At 51.3% G+C, this 16884-nt stretch overlaps 5 protein-coding genes across 5 annotated transcripts; 4 read left to right on the forward strand and 1 right to left on the reverse strand.

Annotated features, from left to right (window-relative positions):
• Nucleotides 1-321: 321 nt before the first annotated feature.
• BDP55DRAFT_653593 (uncharacterized protein) lies at nt 322-2668 on the forward strand. Its single transcript, XM_060574202.1, has 9 exons — nt 322-563; nt 616-754; nt 804-988; nt 1048-1084; nt 1152-1219; nt 1293-1666; nt 1728-1795; nt 1850-2293; nt 2374-2668. The coding sequence occupies exons 1-9, from the start codon at nt 438-440 to the stop codon at nt 2379-2381; spliced, it is 1449 nt and encodes a 482-aa protein (XP_060433297.1). The 5' UTR covers nt 322-437; the 3' UTR covers nt 2382-2668.
• A 683-nt stretch (nt 2669-3351) lies between these two features.
• BDP55DRAFT_545714 (uncharacterized protein) lies at nt 3352-4545 on the forward strand (the record flags this gene model as incomplete). Its single annotated transcript, XM_060568597.1, has 1 exon — nt 3352-4545. The coding sequence occupies one exon, from the start codon at nt 3352-3354 to the stop codon at nt 4543-4545; it is 1194 nt and encodes a 397-aa protein (XP_060433298.1).
• Nucleotides 4546-6986: 2441 nt separating this feature from the next.
• Nucleotides 6987-8908, forward strand: BDP55DRAFT_412270 (uncharacterized protein). Its single transcript, XM_060567378.1, has 3 exons — nt 6987-7539; nt 7600-7880; nt 7944-8908. Exons 1-3 carry the CDS (start codon nt 7184-7186, stop codon nt 8738-8740), a joined length of 1434 nt encoding a protein of 477 aa, XP_060433299.1. The 5' UTR covers nt 6987-7183; the 3' UTR covers nt 8741-8908.
• Nucleotides 8909-10690: 1782 nt separating this feature from the next.
• Nucleotides 10691-12553, reverse strand: BDP55DRAFT_725753 (P-loop containing nucleoside triphosphate hydrolase protein; the record flags this gene model as incomplete). The annotated part of the gene is made up of 1 exon (XM_060579049.1): nt 10691-12553. One exon carries the CDS (start codon nt 12551-12553, stop codon nt 10691-10693), a length of 1863 nt encoding a protein of 620 aa, XP_060433300.1.
• Nucleotides 12554-15378: 2825 nt separating this feature from the next.
• On the forward strand, nt 15379-16197 carry BDP55DRAFT_691701 (Alpha/beta hydrolase fold-1; the record flags this gene model as incomplete). Its single annotated transcript, XM_060577011.1, has 2 exons — nt 15379-15792; nt 15853-16197. 2 exons carry the CDS (start codon nt 15379-15381, stop codon nt 16195-16197), a joined length of 759 nt encoding a protein of 252 aa, XP_060433301.1.
• Between the last annotated feature and the right edge of the window lie 687 nt (nt 16198-16884).

The raw sequence follows: 16884 nt of genomic DNA on the forward strand, positions 1-16884 counted from the left end.
TGTTCGGAGACTATTGCAACCCCAACTCAAGAATACTCCCGTGGGTCGAATCAATATCAGACGCTTTGCATGCATGTGTAGTATTTGTAGGCTCTCTGCCAAGATGCAGATGACAGACTCGCAGGGCTCGCGTACATGATAACCCAGTCGGAAATAGACATTGACCAACGGTTTACGGATATCCAAGGTCATTCGAATCTTGGATGCGGGCTGTCAAGTCCGTCCGAAGCACGATGATTCAACATACTTATCTGGAGGCCAAGCTCTGCTCTGATTCAACTTCCGTCTTGAGCGTGCTTCCTGCAGAAGCCAAAGGTTGCATTTAGGAACGATGCCCCGAGTCTCCCGAGACGAATATTTGGGCTGGATAACATTTTTCAGATAACCAAGACCCCGATAGGTCCCAGTGTTCTGGTTCTTCCACGTTTCACCTTACCATGAAGAACCACGTGCCGTGGTTCCTTGCGCTGCTACCTTGGGTAGCAGGTACTGTCCTCGGCCAAGACAACACCAATGCAGCAACTTCTCCGTTGGAGCTTATGTCTCAGATCCCACAATGTGCTGTAAGTCTTGATAAATTCAACCATAAGTCAACTTCATCTAACCCTGTGATAGGTCTCTTGTGTCACGACTGCATTTTTCAGTTCGGGCTGCGGACTAGACAACATCGCCCCATGTGTCTGCACCAACGTCACTCTCTTAGATGGACTATCAGGATGCGTACAATCATCATGTACATGGCAAGACCAGCTTTGTGAGTTTGAGCCTGACGTACTATCTTGAGGTTTACTGATATCTTTTAGCATTGTCTTACATAACAGATGACCTGTGCCGCCCTTACCCCCACCCATCTCGAGACACCGAAATAAAGTTGGTTGTCGCTGTGTTGGCTGTTATTACCTTTCCGATTGTGATATTGAGGTTGGTCTCAAGATGGATCATTGCAAGCCGTTTGGAACTTGATGATTGGATGACGATAGTCACTGCCGTAAGTTGATATCCTTGGTCTGTATTCTAGCAGTTCTCGGTAACTAATGCATAATCCAGGCCATACTAGCCACCACTCTTGGCTGCGTAGTTGCGAGTGAGTAATTCCATTCCGCCGCCGTCTTCATCGTTCCCCATTCAGCCAAGTCACTTACTTTTCAAAGCTGCCGATCTCGGCTTCGGGCTTCATTACTGGAACGTAAACCCTGAAAATGCTCAGAAGATTCTTCAAGTAAGTAAAAGATCAACATGGAGGCTGACCCTTTCGCCTACTATGGCCAATTTGTCTGATTGATTGATCTTAGCTCTACTACGCCGTTCAAATGCTTTACGTCGTCGTTTTGATTCTGGCCAAGCTGTCCATCATTGCCCTTTTCGCCCGCGTATTTCCCGATCGCAACTTTCAAATCATCAACAAATTGGTGTTTGTTTTCCTCGTTGGCCACGGATTGGTCTTTCTCTTTGTCATCATGTTTGAATGTACACCCATAGCTGGAATCTGGGACCGAACCCTCGAGCGGAAGTGCGTCAACGTCAATGCCGTTGCCATGGCCAGCGCGATTCTCAGCATCGTTGAGGATATCGTAATCTTTGTTATGCCTATCCAACAGCTGAGCAGGCTCCAATTGGGTTTCAAGAAGAAGATCGCCGTGGGATTCATGCTGAGCCTTGGATCTTTGTGAGTTTTAGCACTTGTCTTGTATGCTGTGCACGTATTAGCTAACCCATCCCTCTTTCAGCGCATGTATCACTTCAATTGTGCGACTACGCTGGCTCGTGTTGTTTGCTGAGTCTTACGACACTACATGTAAGTTTTGGATCTACCTTGACTGTATTTTAAGCAGGGCGCTGACTCAGCCAGGGGATAACGTGGATGTGGTGACATGGAGTATGGCTGAGATCTCGTGCGCCTTAATGTGTGGCAGTCTTCCCGCACTACGACCTCTTCTCAAGAAGATTCCTGGACTTCTCACGACGATACGAGGCACACGGCCAACGGTTGAAGCGAAAGAAACCTTCAACAGGGCGAGCAGCCGGCTTTCGTTCGGGGACAAGAGCCTTGCCAGTCCGGCTCCCGTCATCACCCCTCGTCATCGATCAGTACCATCCCCCGAGCCTTCGCCCTCTGAGGACTCTTTCATGATCAAGGTCCACATTGCAGAGCATCTTGATCCGAGAATGAAGCCATTGCCACCGGCACCATTACAGCCGCTTAGCTACCAGCCTCCTTGGAGAGATAGCGCCACATTGCAGACTCCAAGGACTCCGATGACCCCGATGAGCATAAGGAGTATCCGCAGAGAAGCTAATGCAGAGTATGAGTTAGACTTAAGAGGTGTGGTTAATACGAAGGGCTGGATGTAGACGAGCATGACTTAGAGATACCCATTTGATACAGGAGGATAGAGGTTGATACCCCGGTTTTCGCTACATAGAATGAACTTGACATTGAATCGAAGTTCTTTTCCTACAAACATCCGTCAGTTCTTTCTAATCTGCGTAGGGAATTAGGGATTCGAGTCTGTAGTTTGTGGAGCAAGCTAAGCGTGCTGACACTGGCGTTGAGAAGTTGTTGAACATTTGAGTTAAATGAGCTGAATCATAACTTCCAATTGTCAAAGTCAAAACCCAGCGATAATATGCAGTAAATCTCGCTCAGTTGATGAGACGCTGAAGAACAAGGACTGAGTTCATCGATAGAGTGAGTGCCACTCAGCCAATCAACCCGGAATAATTCTCGGATCAAATACGATAAATCATCCGAGACACCGAGACCGAGACCGTGGACCCACGTGCGGGGAGGCTGCCGAACAGCTCTCGAGAAAGTCCCATCGATGTTCTACAATTCTTCAAGCTCTTTGAGGTGCTGGATTATGTGTCGACTAATTCAATGCTGACCCCCGGCTACCCCAAACTGATGCCAAGCGACGTCATATGCGGAATGCGCTCGTAGGAATGGACGAGGCTGTCCCACCGTCCGATACCTAGCCGCTCACCAGCCTGACCGAATCCACGCTTGACGAGCGCCGCCCCACGATCGCGAACAATGAATGAGGGCGAGAATGAGACCGGCCCGACAGCATCAGTATGCACTGCGTCGGACAAGCATACGAGCGGCAATGGCTGCTGCTGCGGAACGTGTCGCAAGAACAAGAGAAGATCCCACAAGAAGTCTCGCAATGGATGCCACAACTGTAAAAGGAGAAAAGTCAAGGCGCGTCTCTACACTCTTTGCGAAGTTGAATCGCTGTTCATCTACGCGTCACGCGCAATTGCACTCGCCATACGAACCAAGGCTGACTGTAACGGACTGAACAGTGCGACGAGACCAAGCCCGAGTGCGGCAACTGTCTGAGGTTCTCGATGCACTGCGACTTCGCTCCTCCGCCCACGAATCTACTCACCCAATCTCCTACCGAACTGTCACCACCGGCGCCGCCATCAGCACCGCGAAAACGGGGCCGCCCACGAAAGGACTGGGACGCCGTCCGGAAGTTACCGACGCCGACTGCCTCCGAATCATCCGATGCGACCAAAACACCGCGCACACCGGCCCCTACATCCATTGAGCCCTCCTTCTCCCTCGCTCCTGCGGTGCTGAACCGGGACGATCTCGAACTCCTACACCACTACATGTGCCATACAGCTATTACCCTCGGTGAAGCACGTGTGTGGCGAGAACATGTACCGCGGCTAGGCTTCCAACACCAATACGTGTTTCACATGGTTCTGGCGATATCAGCACAGCATCTCGCCAGACTACGGCCGGCTGAGGCCACTCGCTACGATGCTCTCGCAGAGCGGCACTCTACAAGTGCCCTGCCGGCGATCACGACCCTTATGCCGAATATCAACAAAGACAACTGTCAAGCGCTATACCACACCACCGTGCTCGTCTGTCTATCGACGTTTGCGAGGAAGCCAAGCCCAGGGCATCTATTAGTTGTCGCAGAAGACGGCGAGGTCCCTTGGTGGGGCCTACTCAGAGGCGTCCGTATAGTCGTCCAAAAGATGGGCATACAGGCCATAATGGCGGGCTGGGATGACGGAAACATATCTTTCGAACACACCTGGACTCACTGTCCGGCATTGCCCGACCCCGTGCACAAGATGGTCATATGGGAACAACGGCTTGAGGAGCTCGCCGATCTAGTGGCCACGACGCCCGAGCCGGCACGTCAGATGTACACGGACTCACTCGACTTGCTCAAGGACTGCTTCAAGCAAACGTTTGGCACCCAAGCCGAGCCGGAGGCGCACATCGAAGGCCGATTTGAGGTCGTTATGCGCTGGCTGTATAGCATGAGCGACGACTTCGTACTTCGCATCCAGCACAGGGAAGCGCTATCCCTAATATTGCTAGGGCATTTTAATGTCTTGGTCCAAACCCTTGAACATTTCTGGTTCATGCAAGGCTGGTCGGAGCACCTCATGAAAGGGCTGTTCAGCACTCTACCATCACAATACGCCCAATGGCTTCAATGGCCGGCCGAACAGATCAAAAAGCCAGGGTCCGTCGACCACGGTGTACTTTCAGTCCAGAAGATGATCGATTGAAGCAACCCCTACGTGTCGCAAGACACATCTTAATCTATCGGTGCCCGTTGCTGTCAAGGGCGGTGTCCCGATGAGCTACAATCAGGGCGCCCTCACCAGTCTCTCGGCGACCTTCCGACGGCATCTCCCCAAGGATGTGAGAGCGTCAGACACGATCAGCGCCAACCCCATCGAAGCAAAACCCGGAGACAGGACAAGTTCATTGAGGACCTTCTGTGGATGGCCAGGTGGAGGCTGGATTCGCTGCGCCGCTTCTGCTTCATGCCGCGACGTCTGATTTCGACAACACGGATTGGTCTTGATGTCATGCGATCATCCACACTTTGTTGGTTCACGAGGTCGCGCCTGCATGATCTTGCGCGTCCTACGTTAGCCTGCATCCGATCCAGCAATTGCTGGTCTCAAGGTCAGTTAGTCACGTTTCGCGAAGGCCTTGGTAACTAACGAGCAGCGACTCCAGTGCGAATTGCGAGCAAGACTGCGCCGCCGATTGATGACTGGGGTTTGAAGGATACAGGATGCCAATCTCGCTGTTGGCAAACCTGGTTGTTGGTACCGCGATCATAGGTAGACTGCTTGGAGCATGCTCACACCGCTTCAAAGACCCCATCGGAATCAGGGGAAGCGTCTCAGGCTGCTGCGCCTCTTCCAATGGCGAGGCGTCTTGTCCTACCTCGACCCAGCGACTCGGAATTGATGGCTATGGGACCAGCGGAGCACAGATCCAGGGACACGGAGCAAATCGGCCTTTGGTGGATCAGATCCAAGCAAGGGTGTGACAATCATCCTGCTGGGCATCCATGTCGAAACAATCGAAACGAGTGGTTGGTTTATGTAATTTGTGTGGTAGAGAGATGGAGGGCAGGGCAGATGTTTTTCTCCTTCGTTGGGAACACCAACCCCGCGTCGAAGTAAAGTATCCGAAGCAGCAAAAAGGCGACGGCCGGAAACAGAGAGATCCAGTCCGCTTGGCCACTAGTAGTAGGCCTGCACAAATGCGCCCTTCCCACGGCCGTTTCCGCCAGGGGAATACAGTTTCTGACCGCTACTCTGCCGAAACCCCGGGTTTGGGGTCTCTCTCACATCTCCAGAATCATTGCGACTGCTCCTTTGCGACATGACTTTGCGATCCCCCTTCGTGATGGTCAAGTCGTCAACCCTGATCCAAGATCGCCCGCATGAACCCCTTGTCACGAGACCGTAGGCTCGGAACAGGAATCCATCGGCTGTTCCACATAGAGAGGGTTCGTCCATTGAGAACTCCCATAAAAAACCTTAAATCAGGCGGTGAAGAAGTCTATCGTCCTTCTCTTGCTTCTCTTGAAGCTTGCCGATGCAACACCGGACCTTCCACGTAGTAGAATAGAAGCATTCCAGACTCCTGGTCCCTGGATGAGTCTAGCGCTATTGAGCTAATTCTCCGAGGGCACGTCCATAGGATCACCAGTTAAACGACCCTGGACGATGTTCTAGGGCTCATTGTGGCTCGACTTGAGGTAATGGCACTAGTTTCAGTTTTGAAATTCGTGGTAGAAAAGATCGAAAAGCTTTTCAATGTTATTCGGGTACATGTAGTCGTGGATTTCTTTGATGCGAGGGCGGGCGGTTGGCTCCCAGACCTCCCCTTTGACGCCAAGCGAGTGTGCAAGTTGCCAGAGCAAATCAATACTCGTCTTTCACGACCAATCACAAAGAGACTATTCAGAAACAATGTTGAACAGTCTTTGCATATGAAATAAGTTGAGTTGAACAGTGTTGCTGGGTTCCAACTTCCCATGTAGTGAGATCCGATGCCGAAATCCTGTCCTAGACCACCCGTGAGGCCATGTCAAACAACCATAACCCACCCAAATCGCCTCAAATCGATTGGAAATCAATCCATGGCTTCACTAGGCATGTTTGCTTTATTTTGGACCCCTTTCACATTCTCAATTGCGACCAACGGCACTTGTTGGCGGTGGCGGATGGGGCCGGGATGCCCTGATCGCAATTGCGATCGAAGATTGCTTCTTAGTCGTAAGTCGCCCCGTTGAGCCATGGATCGACTCCCTCTCTCTTTCTCATTCCGAACTCACTTTCCAGAGTATCCTAAAGTTGTTCGCGACTCTTTGTTGTCTTTTCCCATCATCTAGGATCCGGTATTTGCGCGTTTGTGTGTAGTTCCGGGTTGATGGCTACTATCCATGACTATCTGACTTGAACCGAATGGTGCTCAACAACACGCCAAAGAGGTGAGTTATCCCCAATCGGGTGTAAGCCGGACCATATCCTTGGCCATGGAAATACGCTATAATCATTGAGAGTTGAACTAACTTTCGCGATTTGGTCGAGAGTAGATCTACAAGATCGCAGGGTCATTTTACACGGCAGCAACAGCCTTCATTTTCACTCGGCTCGGTTGTCAGCGGCGACCCGAAGTACATTGGACCAAGCAACAGACTAACAGAAGCCTGGGTTCGGGAACAGCAAGCCACATTTCCGGCAAACCTCATCAAGCTCTCCGAGCAAGGATTCAAAACCGAGGCCAAGGTCACTGAACATCGTGTTCAGCGCATTTACCAGATAGGAGAAGAGGTCACAGAGAACCTCGCAGCGTTTCAGGAGCCAAGAAAACCACACTTTTGGCCATCTAGCAATCATGGGCGAGAACAGCAAGCGAGTCCGGCAGCGAAGCCGTGAGTCTGTTACCCACGGCAAGTCTAGTCAGGTCTTGGAGGTTAAGCGTCCCAAACTTAGCACCAATGTGCCTGTCGATGTCATCCAGCAACCTACCCCCCAGTCACCAATGGGCTGGTCCAGCATGAAGGACTTCCTCATGACAGAGCTTAGGAGGGAGATGGGACTTCCCCTGCACCGCCACCACTCTAAGGACAACGTCGACGAGAAGAGCGTCAACTTGGCCTGTCCCCTTTTTATCAAAAACCCGGCAGCATTCACTCATGTCCGGAACTCCTGCACCGATGGAAACATTAAGGGTGGGATCGGTAAATTGATGTGAGTTTACGACCCCTGTCCAGGTCATGCAGGTATGGCGTACTGACTTACCCAACCCAGCGAGCACATCAAGCGAGTTCATCTGAGAAGTGACAAGCAGTGCCATCACTGTGGAGCCCGATTCGGCTCAAAGCCAGCGGAATCCAAGTCATCACACTCGCGCAGCTGCACCAAGGTGTGGTCGCCTCACGAACCCCCATTGCTCTCGGAAGACCAACAACGTGTTCTGGAGAGCATTTCCGTGCGAGCAAGTGGACAATCGCTCGACTACAAGTATCGCCACAAGCTTCTGATGAAGCTCTACCCCGGACAGGAGGACTGGGCGAAGAAAGTGGAGATTTGTAAGTCAACTCGAGCGCGCATACTGCTAGTAGTGGGCATGACAAGCTAACTCAACGGCACAGACCACGACGCTTATTCTCCCTGTCTGTTGCCTACGCAGCTCATGTTTGATGCGATGGAAAAGGCTGTGGACAGATGGGAAAGGGGGTACGCCACACACTACGACTCTGACGGCAGCGATGCCGACTCGGAGAGATCCCGCGAGTACCGGAGACTCTCCGGATCGAGCCCGAGTGCATCCTCTACCGATGCCTCAAGTGCCTATCCTTCTGCGAGTTCCGGTGGATATAGCCGGACCGTCGGAAACGGCAACGGATATAGCTCGCATCACACTTATCACAACTCTGGCTACCAAGACCAGAGCTGGGGCATGGACAACATGTCTCTTGCTACAGACTCTACCCAACACGTTACAACTTCCAGAATGACATCCTCATCACGCGAATCGCGAAAGACCCGATCAAAGAGTCGGCCCATCGAGGCTGACTACGCGGGCATGCAGCTCCCAACAGACTACCAGACTTACTCCCACTCTGGTACAGTGGACGACTTTGACGAACTCAACGCCGCAGGCTTTGAAGCATTTGAGCCGGTCTTTGACGTCGTCTCAACTGTTCCATCCGACTACCACTCTTACACCATGGACACTGACCAAGTTCTCCCCTTCGACTACCCTACTCAAGGTCACTACTCAAAAGACACAATCAACCCCAAGGATATACACAACACTCTGATCGGAATGGGATCGGCGACGATGCCGAGGTATCTCATGGATAACGAAGAGGACTCTAGCATCATACTGCAGGATACTCAGGAATATTTGGGCTTTGCTGGTCAAGCTAGGAGGTCTCATAGATAGGCCGGGCTTAGGTTTTGGTTACGACACTTACGACGAAATGATGCATCATGTCACGGAACTGACTAGGGTGGGCGTAAGGGCGAAAAGGGGTTCGTCTTTTACTATGTATGAGTGGCAAACTGGTGTTTTGCTATCGTAATCTCTACATCTTTCTTCTTCAACTTCATCTCGAGACCTTCGCTTTTGCCCGTGTGCCATGGAACCATTCTGCAGCTTCTTTGTGCTTCATCTAAAGACGTATATGTATGCCTCGAATATACTCTCAATCCGTCACCCGAGAATTAGAGACTCCGAGCTAGAAGCATGATTGACCCAAGGAACAAAGACATCTTGAGATCTATCTCAAGCTGCCCACCTCTTGACTCTGGTGTAGTTGTCTGTGAGGTTGTAGAACTCGGTGACGAGACCCTTGACGTGCCAATCGGGGAGTTGCCAGAGCTTGCACCACTTTCAACGGCCTCAAGTATCGGTGACTTGGCATCCTTGTTAGATTTTCGACCTCCGTCAGGAAGGCATATGTCGTTGAACATGAATGATGCGCCTTGAATGAGCATCATGGCCGATGTATACGACCATTGATGATTAGCTATTCTGGTGGAGTTGATCTCTACGCGCCCCGTGTCATACACCTTCCAGTTGCGGGTGTCAACGAAACCGACTCCAGTGCGCCATTCCCACCTCCTATCAGGGTATTCCGAGTAAGTCATGTTCCCAGTAAACCGAGCAAGCCGGGCCCCTAGGTTGAAGAAGCAAGGATTGGAGCCCGCTACTTCAAGTAAGCTTCAACTGCACTTAGTCTTATCACAGTAATATCGTTACTCATTATTCTTCCATTCATGTCCAGCATTCCAAGAAAGAACTTTCCAGCGAAGGCCACCGTTGCATGTATCATCATAGCGGCCAGGTGCTACTTGAGTCCTCCACACATTCTCAGCAACGCTGATCCACTTGGGTTTCCCTTCCACCTCGGGGAACCCATACCCGGCAGCCAGGAGAGCCGCCGTGCCTCAGAAACACTGGTCATCATTACTGAGGGTAGCAGTCCGGTTATCAGGCATGAATTGCTGTTAGTTCCAGCTTGGAACTGAAGTGCCTTGCTAATTGTAGCTGCGTAAATGTCGTCTCCTGTCAAATGCCAGTAGTCGAGATAGGTGGCGAAGAAGCTGCCATCCAAGTATCACCAGTATTCATTATTGTACTCAGACGACCACGGTAGCAATCCCGGCCGGCAAATTTGCGTGGTCGTCGCCTTTGTAAAAAGTAATCAGGTCCTTGGCAAGTGACCGCGATGATTCTTTGGTGCTTTCCGGGCTGCTGATATCGGGTTCGGCGACCACGTTGGGGAGGTGGCCTAGGAGCCAAATAGCTCCCGAAAGAGTTGAATCGAGCGAAAAGTGCATGATATGAATGTGCGTAGAGAGCTTTGACGTGGTGGGCTCAAGTCACATATCTGCACGCGATGATTGAAAAAGGGTCAAGTGTCTGTGAGCGCAGAAAATATACTTGGAAAAGAGCGTTCAAGGCCACAAAGTACTTATTATCCTTGTTGGCCAGTGAGGTCCCCCTCGCCTCGCAACCCGGATCGAGATACAATGACGCCAGTGAGGACCTTTTCGAAAGATGATGCTGGAATTCCGGTACATGTAGTAAGGAAGAGAGGGAGATTCAAATGTTCTTGCGGAGTTCCATGCGTCGTTTCCTCAAGTCGGGCGCCGTTGACCCCTGCAGTGCCGCATCGACTAGCCATCTTCGATTGACGCCGGCTTCGCACTACAAGCAATAGACCTATTGTCTCGACATGGATGATGTTGCCTTGCTCGTATTTACTATGCTGAAAACTGATGATCAAGAACAACTCCGATTCAAATACGATCCCTTTCAAGAAGTTGCCGTAACTCCAATGCCATGCAAAATGCTAATCGCTCGCCCCACGTCTACTTCTATCACCAGTTATTCAACTGGCGCTTTGCCTTCAACTGGCGACTCTGCCTCCTCAGGTACCTTCTCTGCTTCTTCCGTGCCGACCGGAGGACTCTGAGGTTGGTCGCCAGCGCCTTTGGTGTTCTTTTCCACGGCCCCTTTGGCCTTCTTCATCTCCGTTTCGTCAGCTTTCTCACTGGCTTCCTCAACATCAGAGTCCGAAGCGAGTGCCTTGAGCGCCTTCATCTTGAGGGCCTTTTTCTTTCTCGCTTTACGCTCACTTGCCGCTTTTTTCCGTCGCTGTGCTTCATCCATCGTGGCCTTTTCTTCTACAACCCACCCAGCAATGCTCTTGACGGCCTCTTCTGGTGCATTGCGATGATTGAGCAAGAACCCCTGTAATTGAGCCGGGGTGAATATGTCGTCTGGGACTTGAGAACTAAATCCTTCTGCCAAATCGTCGAATGTCGAAGTTTGCGCCTTAAGAGCCTCACCATCTTTGTCCGTGAGGAGAGTCTCTGGTAGCAAATGTGGTCGATACATGCGCTCAAACATGCCCCTTGCACTTCCCTTGGATATGTTACCTAGATAGATCATTCTGTCGATACGGCCTGGTCTTACGAGGGCTCTATCAAGCTTATGAGCCACATTTGACGTCATCAAAACGATGCGGCCTTCTTGGGACGCGACCCCATCCAAGACGTTCAAAAGACCCGACAAAGTGCAGCGACAACGTCCAAATGATCTTGCGCTGCTATCACTGCTGTCGCTGTCGTCTGACGACGAATCGTCCGCATCAAACTTCTTGCGATGCTGGATTCCAATCGCATCGATATCCTCGAGCAAGACAATGCATTTCGGCGGTAGCGCTGTGAAGAGGTCCTCCAAGTCGTTGTCCTCTCTAATGCTGGGAATATGTAGTAGGTAGAGCTCAAGGTTGAAGTAGCTTGCTAGTGCAAGAGAAAGAGACGTCTTGCCGGTACCGGGAGGTCCGTAGAAGAGGTAACCTCTCCGGTACGGAATCCCTCTTTCCGTGTAAAACTTCCTGGTTTTCTGATCGAGATACGTCTCGATGTCATCGACAAGTTCTCTCTTCGTCTTCTCATCAAAGTGCACGGTCTCTAGTGGACGTATCGGTCTGAGGATAGTGGTGTCCCAGGTCTCTTGATTGTACTGGCTCTTTGTTGCTCTCACCGTGATGAAGGCCTCGCGCTGCTTGTCCGCAAAGAGTCGACAATTGTTGAGAAAGTTTTTGACAGGTTGGATGGATCGCCCCAACCGCATCACGACGAGCGGCTCATCGCCCTCCGGGGCGGCAGAGTATTCGTCGGGAACGCCGGTGTACGCAGAGCCGGCGCGTATGTTAGACACTCTTCGGACCATGAAGAACCCTCCCTCATACATGAACCAGGTGGTGCCGAAGGTTGGTAGATACTGCACAGGAATCCTCTTCTCATGATGGAGGTCGTCTCGCTCAATCGGCTTCCGATAGTACCATGCCTCGTTCTGGATCACCTCGGTGCGAGCTGTCAAGATACGAGTACCCTGCCGGGTCAGAACATGGGCTCCTAGCCAGTTGAGAACCTCTCTGTTGAGTTTGTCGTTACTGCCGATGGAGATGGAGGCGGTGAAGAATCGAGTAATCCACCAGTAGATCTGAGTGCCCAGCTTCTGAATGCCCGTCAACGCCCTTGGCAATTCTCCTCCTAGTGTTATCAGAAGGATTATTGTGGTGATGTCGAGTTTGAGCCACGTTGTGAAGAATTTGAAGCCTGGTGTTGTGCGTTCCAAGAAGTCGTTGAGTCCCTGGTATAGCTTTTGGGACGTTGCATCGGTAGCGCCAGTCGCACTGGTGAGGAGCGAGGCTTTGGTGAGCTTAAAGAGTTCGCTCATGGTTGATTTCCAAGGTTGATTGAGTAAATAAAGTCTCGGACAATGACAGTAAATTGGGGGCTAGCCTTGATTTTAAGAGTCTTTCGTCATGTCTCGTGAGGCAACGCACGAAGCCGCGCAAAGCTTCAGGCAGAAACGAGGCTGCCTAGAGAGTCTCACCGATGTCCGCTTACCCTGGAACTCAACTGAAATCGAAATGCGGCGCTAGCCAAATGAATACAAGAATCAGCGTGACCCATGACGGAATGTGGCATAGTCCAATTCGCTGATTCTGGATCGAAAGCTGACGCCGCTTATTGGGGCCAATCGTTGGACGGAAGCGCTTCGATCTGTGACACGGTGAGACAGTCAGTCTTGGCTGCGGCTTTGCTCACAATATCGTGCATATGCACTCGTGATTGTTTTAATTTCAAAACACGCTGACCCCAACAGACTGGTACTTCGTACCATTCTCACAAGCAACCAAGCTCTTCAATCTTGACTGTGTCAGACCCAGATAGATTGGAACCATCGTCAGTCTACCAAGGTCGACAAAAGGGTAGAGTCTGCAGTGGCTAGTCACTGCTACGGACAGGCAGAAATGGGTCTTTCACTGGTCTTGAAACTACTTTAAAGGTTTGCTCAAGCACGCTTCCAAGGGCGCGCACTACTTACTTTTCTCTGCACCACCAAATAAATTTTGACATTGGCAATAAGTCTACACGCACCAGTTGAAATGTATCCAGTCCGTCTTTGAGCGTATGAGACATATCGATGTTCACAAGTTTATGAAGTCAGGAGATACTCCATACCGCAAAACATTCAGTTTAACTACATTGTTTTTTGCCACCCCTTTGTCTAGCCTGGCCCGCCGTAGAACATTTCTAGTGCCACTACCCGTCTGAATAGTAGCTGTGGAGAACATGGCTCGTCTTATCACGTCTAGTGGTCGCTGCCTCACTTCTCGAATCCGAGCCACACTGCCTTGTAAATTGCGAATATCTTCTACTAAACCCATTGTTCTATTCGTGAGTTGAGTTTGGGGCCAGACCTGCTGCGTTGTACTTGATACCATTTCACATAATCTTTGAGCTTTCAGTTTGTTAGTAAGCGTTGGTGATTCTTAGGACAAACTAGATATTTGAGGATTTCGTGGAGGATCTTGCATGTAGTCAGGAAGCTTAGTTTTGCAGCTTAGACGTTAAGCCAATGAAGATAGTGCGCCAACTAGGACTAAAGCAAGATCTATGGTGACTGGAGATCTCCGCCCGCCTTTCTGCCAAGCTGGAAACGCAACAATGTGCCTCCACAAAGCAAGCCGCAAGGCGGAGTGAGTCTATTGGTCATTGCATGTCATAATCCTCCCACGAATGACCATTTCGTCGGTATACTCTTACTATTTTGAGGATGGCCTGCATCACACATCCCTCAGCCCTGTTTCTTCCTGGGAGGCCTCGTCAGCGCACGCGCCGCTTGACTGCAGCAGGCCGAACCGGACACGAACAGCTTAAAGACAATTCTCTCCAATCTATCTGTTCGGCATTTCATTCTTAGAACAGCCGCGTGAACCGTGTACGATCAAGACTAGATGAAGGTGACTGAACCCCAGCCACCTTCAACGTGTAAGGCCGACAACGCTGGTCACGTACAGACCTTATCAATCATGCCAAAGGCCGTTCTCTCCTTCTACATGTACCTGCCTTAATCAGCTGTGTCAATCTTCGAGATGACCTGACAATATGTCTAAAGTTGTCGATACACGCGAATCTTGCCCGAGCAACCTCGTAGAATTTGTCATCTCGTTGAAGATTGTCTCTGTGATCCTTGGTAGTTGATCTTGCTGTTCCAAATGACTGAGGGTACTGATGGATGTAAGAGCCAGTCTCAGATGCCTGGTTTTTGTGAAAACGGTTGGCGCGGCATGAAGTAGCTGATACTAAGTACGGAAACATTCATGACAAAAACTTTCTGAGCAGGAGAGGCAGCAGGCAAAGGCGATGTCAGCCCCCACGCAGTTGTGGATTGAATACTGCTCCTGCCCAACGTCACCCCAACAAAGACAGCCCAGGTCATTGATCGTCGCGCAACCCCTCCATCGATACCCTGCTTCCGAAGACCCTCTCGTTTTACACGTGGATTGAGGGTCAGACATTCCAAGTGAAGCCTGTAAATACGACGCCAGGGTCGCCTATTACGACGTTGTTGTCAGAAATCGTTGCAGAAGCCAACCTGGCAAGGACATTATCGGAAGTGTCCCCCAGTCAAGGACTCCTTAAGTAGAAAGTCACCAGCATGGTCGTCCGGGAACGGTATCCTTGAGACCCCCTGTTGACGTGCGCACGCACCTCTTGACAGACCCCTATCAATCTATATTCGGCCTATTACTGGACAATTCGACCCCGTTGGGAAGTGCCGCTGAAGAGTGCTCCGCATTGAGTGCGACGCAACGAAGCCCATGAGTCGTCACACCCTCACGCAACCCCATAGCTCTCGCGAGAGATGTGGCAGTTGCCATACGTTAGTGGACACTATCCAGGGTTTCCCGAGTTCCGGGTTGGGATTCCGGGAAGCTAAAGGCGTGCTAAAGGCGCGTCTTCCAGGGATATCACCGGGGCCGCAAGGTTACCGTTTTACAGAGGAGAGGGGAAAGGATGGATTGCGGTGAGGCGAGGGGCAGACGCGAGTTGAGCGCCGGCTCCCACGATCAGATATCACTCATATTTAATAACGTGGCAGCATCTTCCTTCTGCCAGTCAATGATTCAAGCTTTTGACTTTTCTGGAAATTCTCCTGCCGAGCTCACTTTCATCGCTTAACTCTTTCACGCAGCCCACGCGCTATCAACCATGTCTACCACCAAGCCCACTTTCGTCCTCGCACCTGGTGCGTGGCATAAGGAGACCTGCTACTCGCCCGCTCAGGAACTTCTTGAGGCTCGCGGCTACCCCGTCGAGGCCGTTGAGTACCCCTCTGTCGGTGCTGAGCCCCCCACCAAGGGCCTGACGGACGACGCCAACGCTGTCAGAGCTGTCCTCCAGAGACTCGCCGATGAGGGCAAGGAGATCGTTCTGGTTGTGCACTCCTATGGTGGTCTTGTCGGAGCCAATGCCGTCGAGGGACTTGGCTACAAGCAGCGCGCCAAGGAAGGCAAGAAGGGCGGTGTCATCACTTTCGTCTACCTTACCGCCTTCGTTGTACCCAAGGGCAAGTGTATCAGAGAGATGCTTGGTGGCCAATTCCTCCCGTGGATGAAGTTTGAGGTATGATGATGCTGAATGACCGTGCGCATATATAAAACTGCAAAACTCACATTTTTATAGGGCAACTATGTCTACGCCCAGACTCCAGAGGAGATCTTCTACCACGATGTTGCGCCCGAGACCCGCGTCAAGGCTATTGAGCAGCTGCAGCACCAGTCCGCTCAAGTCTTCGACGATGTCGTTACCTACGAGCCGTGGCACGAGATCGACTCCATGTTCTTCTTCTGCAACGAGGACAAGGCAATCCCCCTGGCCGTCCAGCAGGGCATGGCCACTCTCCTCGGCCCCACCGCCATTACCTTCTCTTCCAAGGCCTCCCACTCCCCCTTCCTGTCACAGCCCGGCGACGTCGCTGAGGGCTTGGAGCTTGCTGCCAAGGTTGGACAGGAGAGAGTCAGGGCTTAGAGTTTGATAGATTTTGCCATTTGCGTAGAGCGCTCGGCACTTTAGATATCCTGTGAAATTTATGATTCATGACCACATTCTCCTTTGACACATGTTAGACCACCATCCATCGTTTCCTGACTCAGTCTGAGCGTCAAGTATGAGTCGACAACTGATTTCCAAAACTCTGAACGCCCCAAATGGAGTCATGAGTATCTAGTAGCTCGTAATACTGGTAATCATTGTTCAACTTAAACCGCGTCATGACGGGCAATTTTGCGCAGTGCAAGCTAGATATCCCGGAGTCTTTTATCTCAGTGGAGAGCATCTTTCCACCTCCAACGTGTCTTAACTCGCAATTCTCAGCAAATCGGCCAAGTCAACGAGGTCGTCTTGACTCATGCTGGATACTGGTGCTCGGGTGTTTATAGTTTCGCGTCTGTCAGACCGCTGGCACTCGCTTTGGGCCGTCCCAAGTAGCAGGGTCCCACAACTGCCCATATCGTCATGTAAGACATGAAGCTTAGATGAACACCCACGTTTCTTGCGTCCGAGCGTGCTGCAATGGCACCTTGCCTCGCGAGAATCGGCGGGATCATTCTTGCCGGAGCCAGACTAGGAGCTTGAGTCACAACCATATGTTATCCCCTGCAGACGAACCGTGGTCCCCTTGGCGGGTATGCAGAGGTGTGAGTGGAACAGTCCAAA

The sequence above is a fragment of the Colletotrichum godetiae genome (genome assembly GCF_030913485.1).
Source record: "Colletotrichum godetiae strain CBS 193.32 chromosome Unknown BDP55scaffold_8, whole genome shotgun sequence".
NCBI classification, from domain to species: Eukaryota; Fungi; Ascomycota; class Sordariomycetes; order Glomerellales; family Glomerellaceae; genus Colletotrichum; species Colletotrichum godetiae.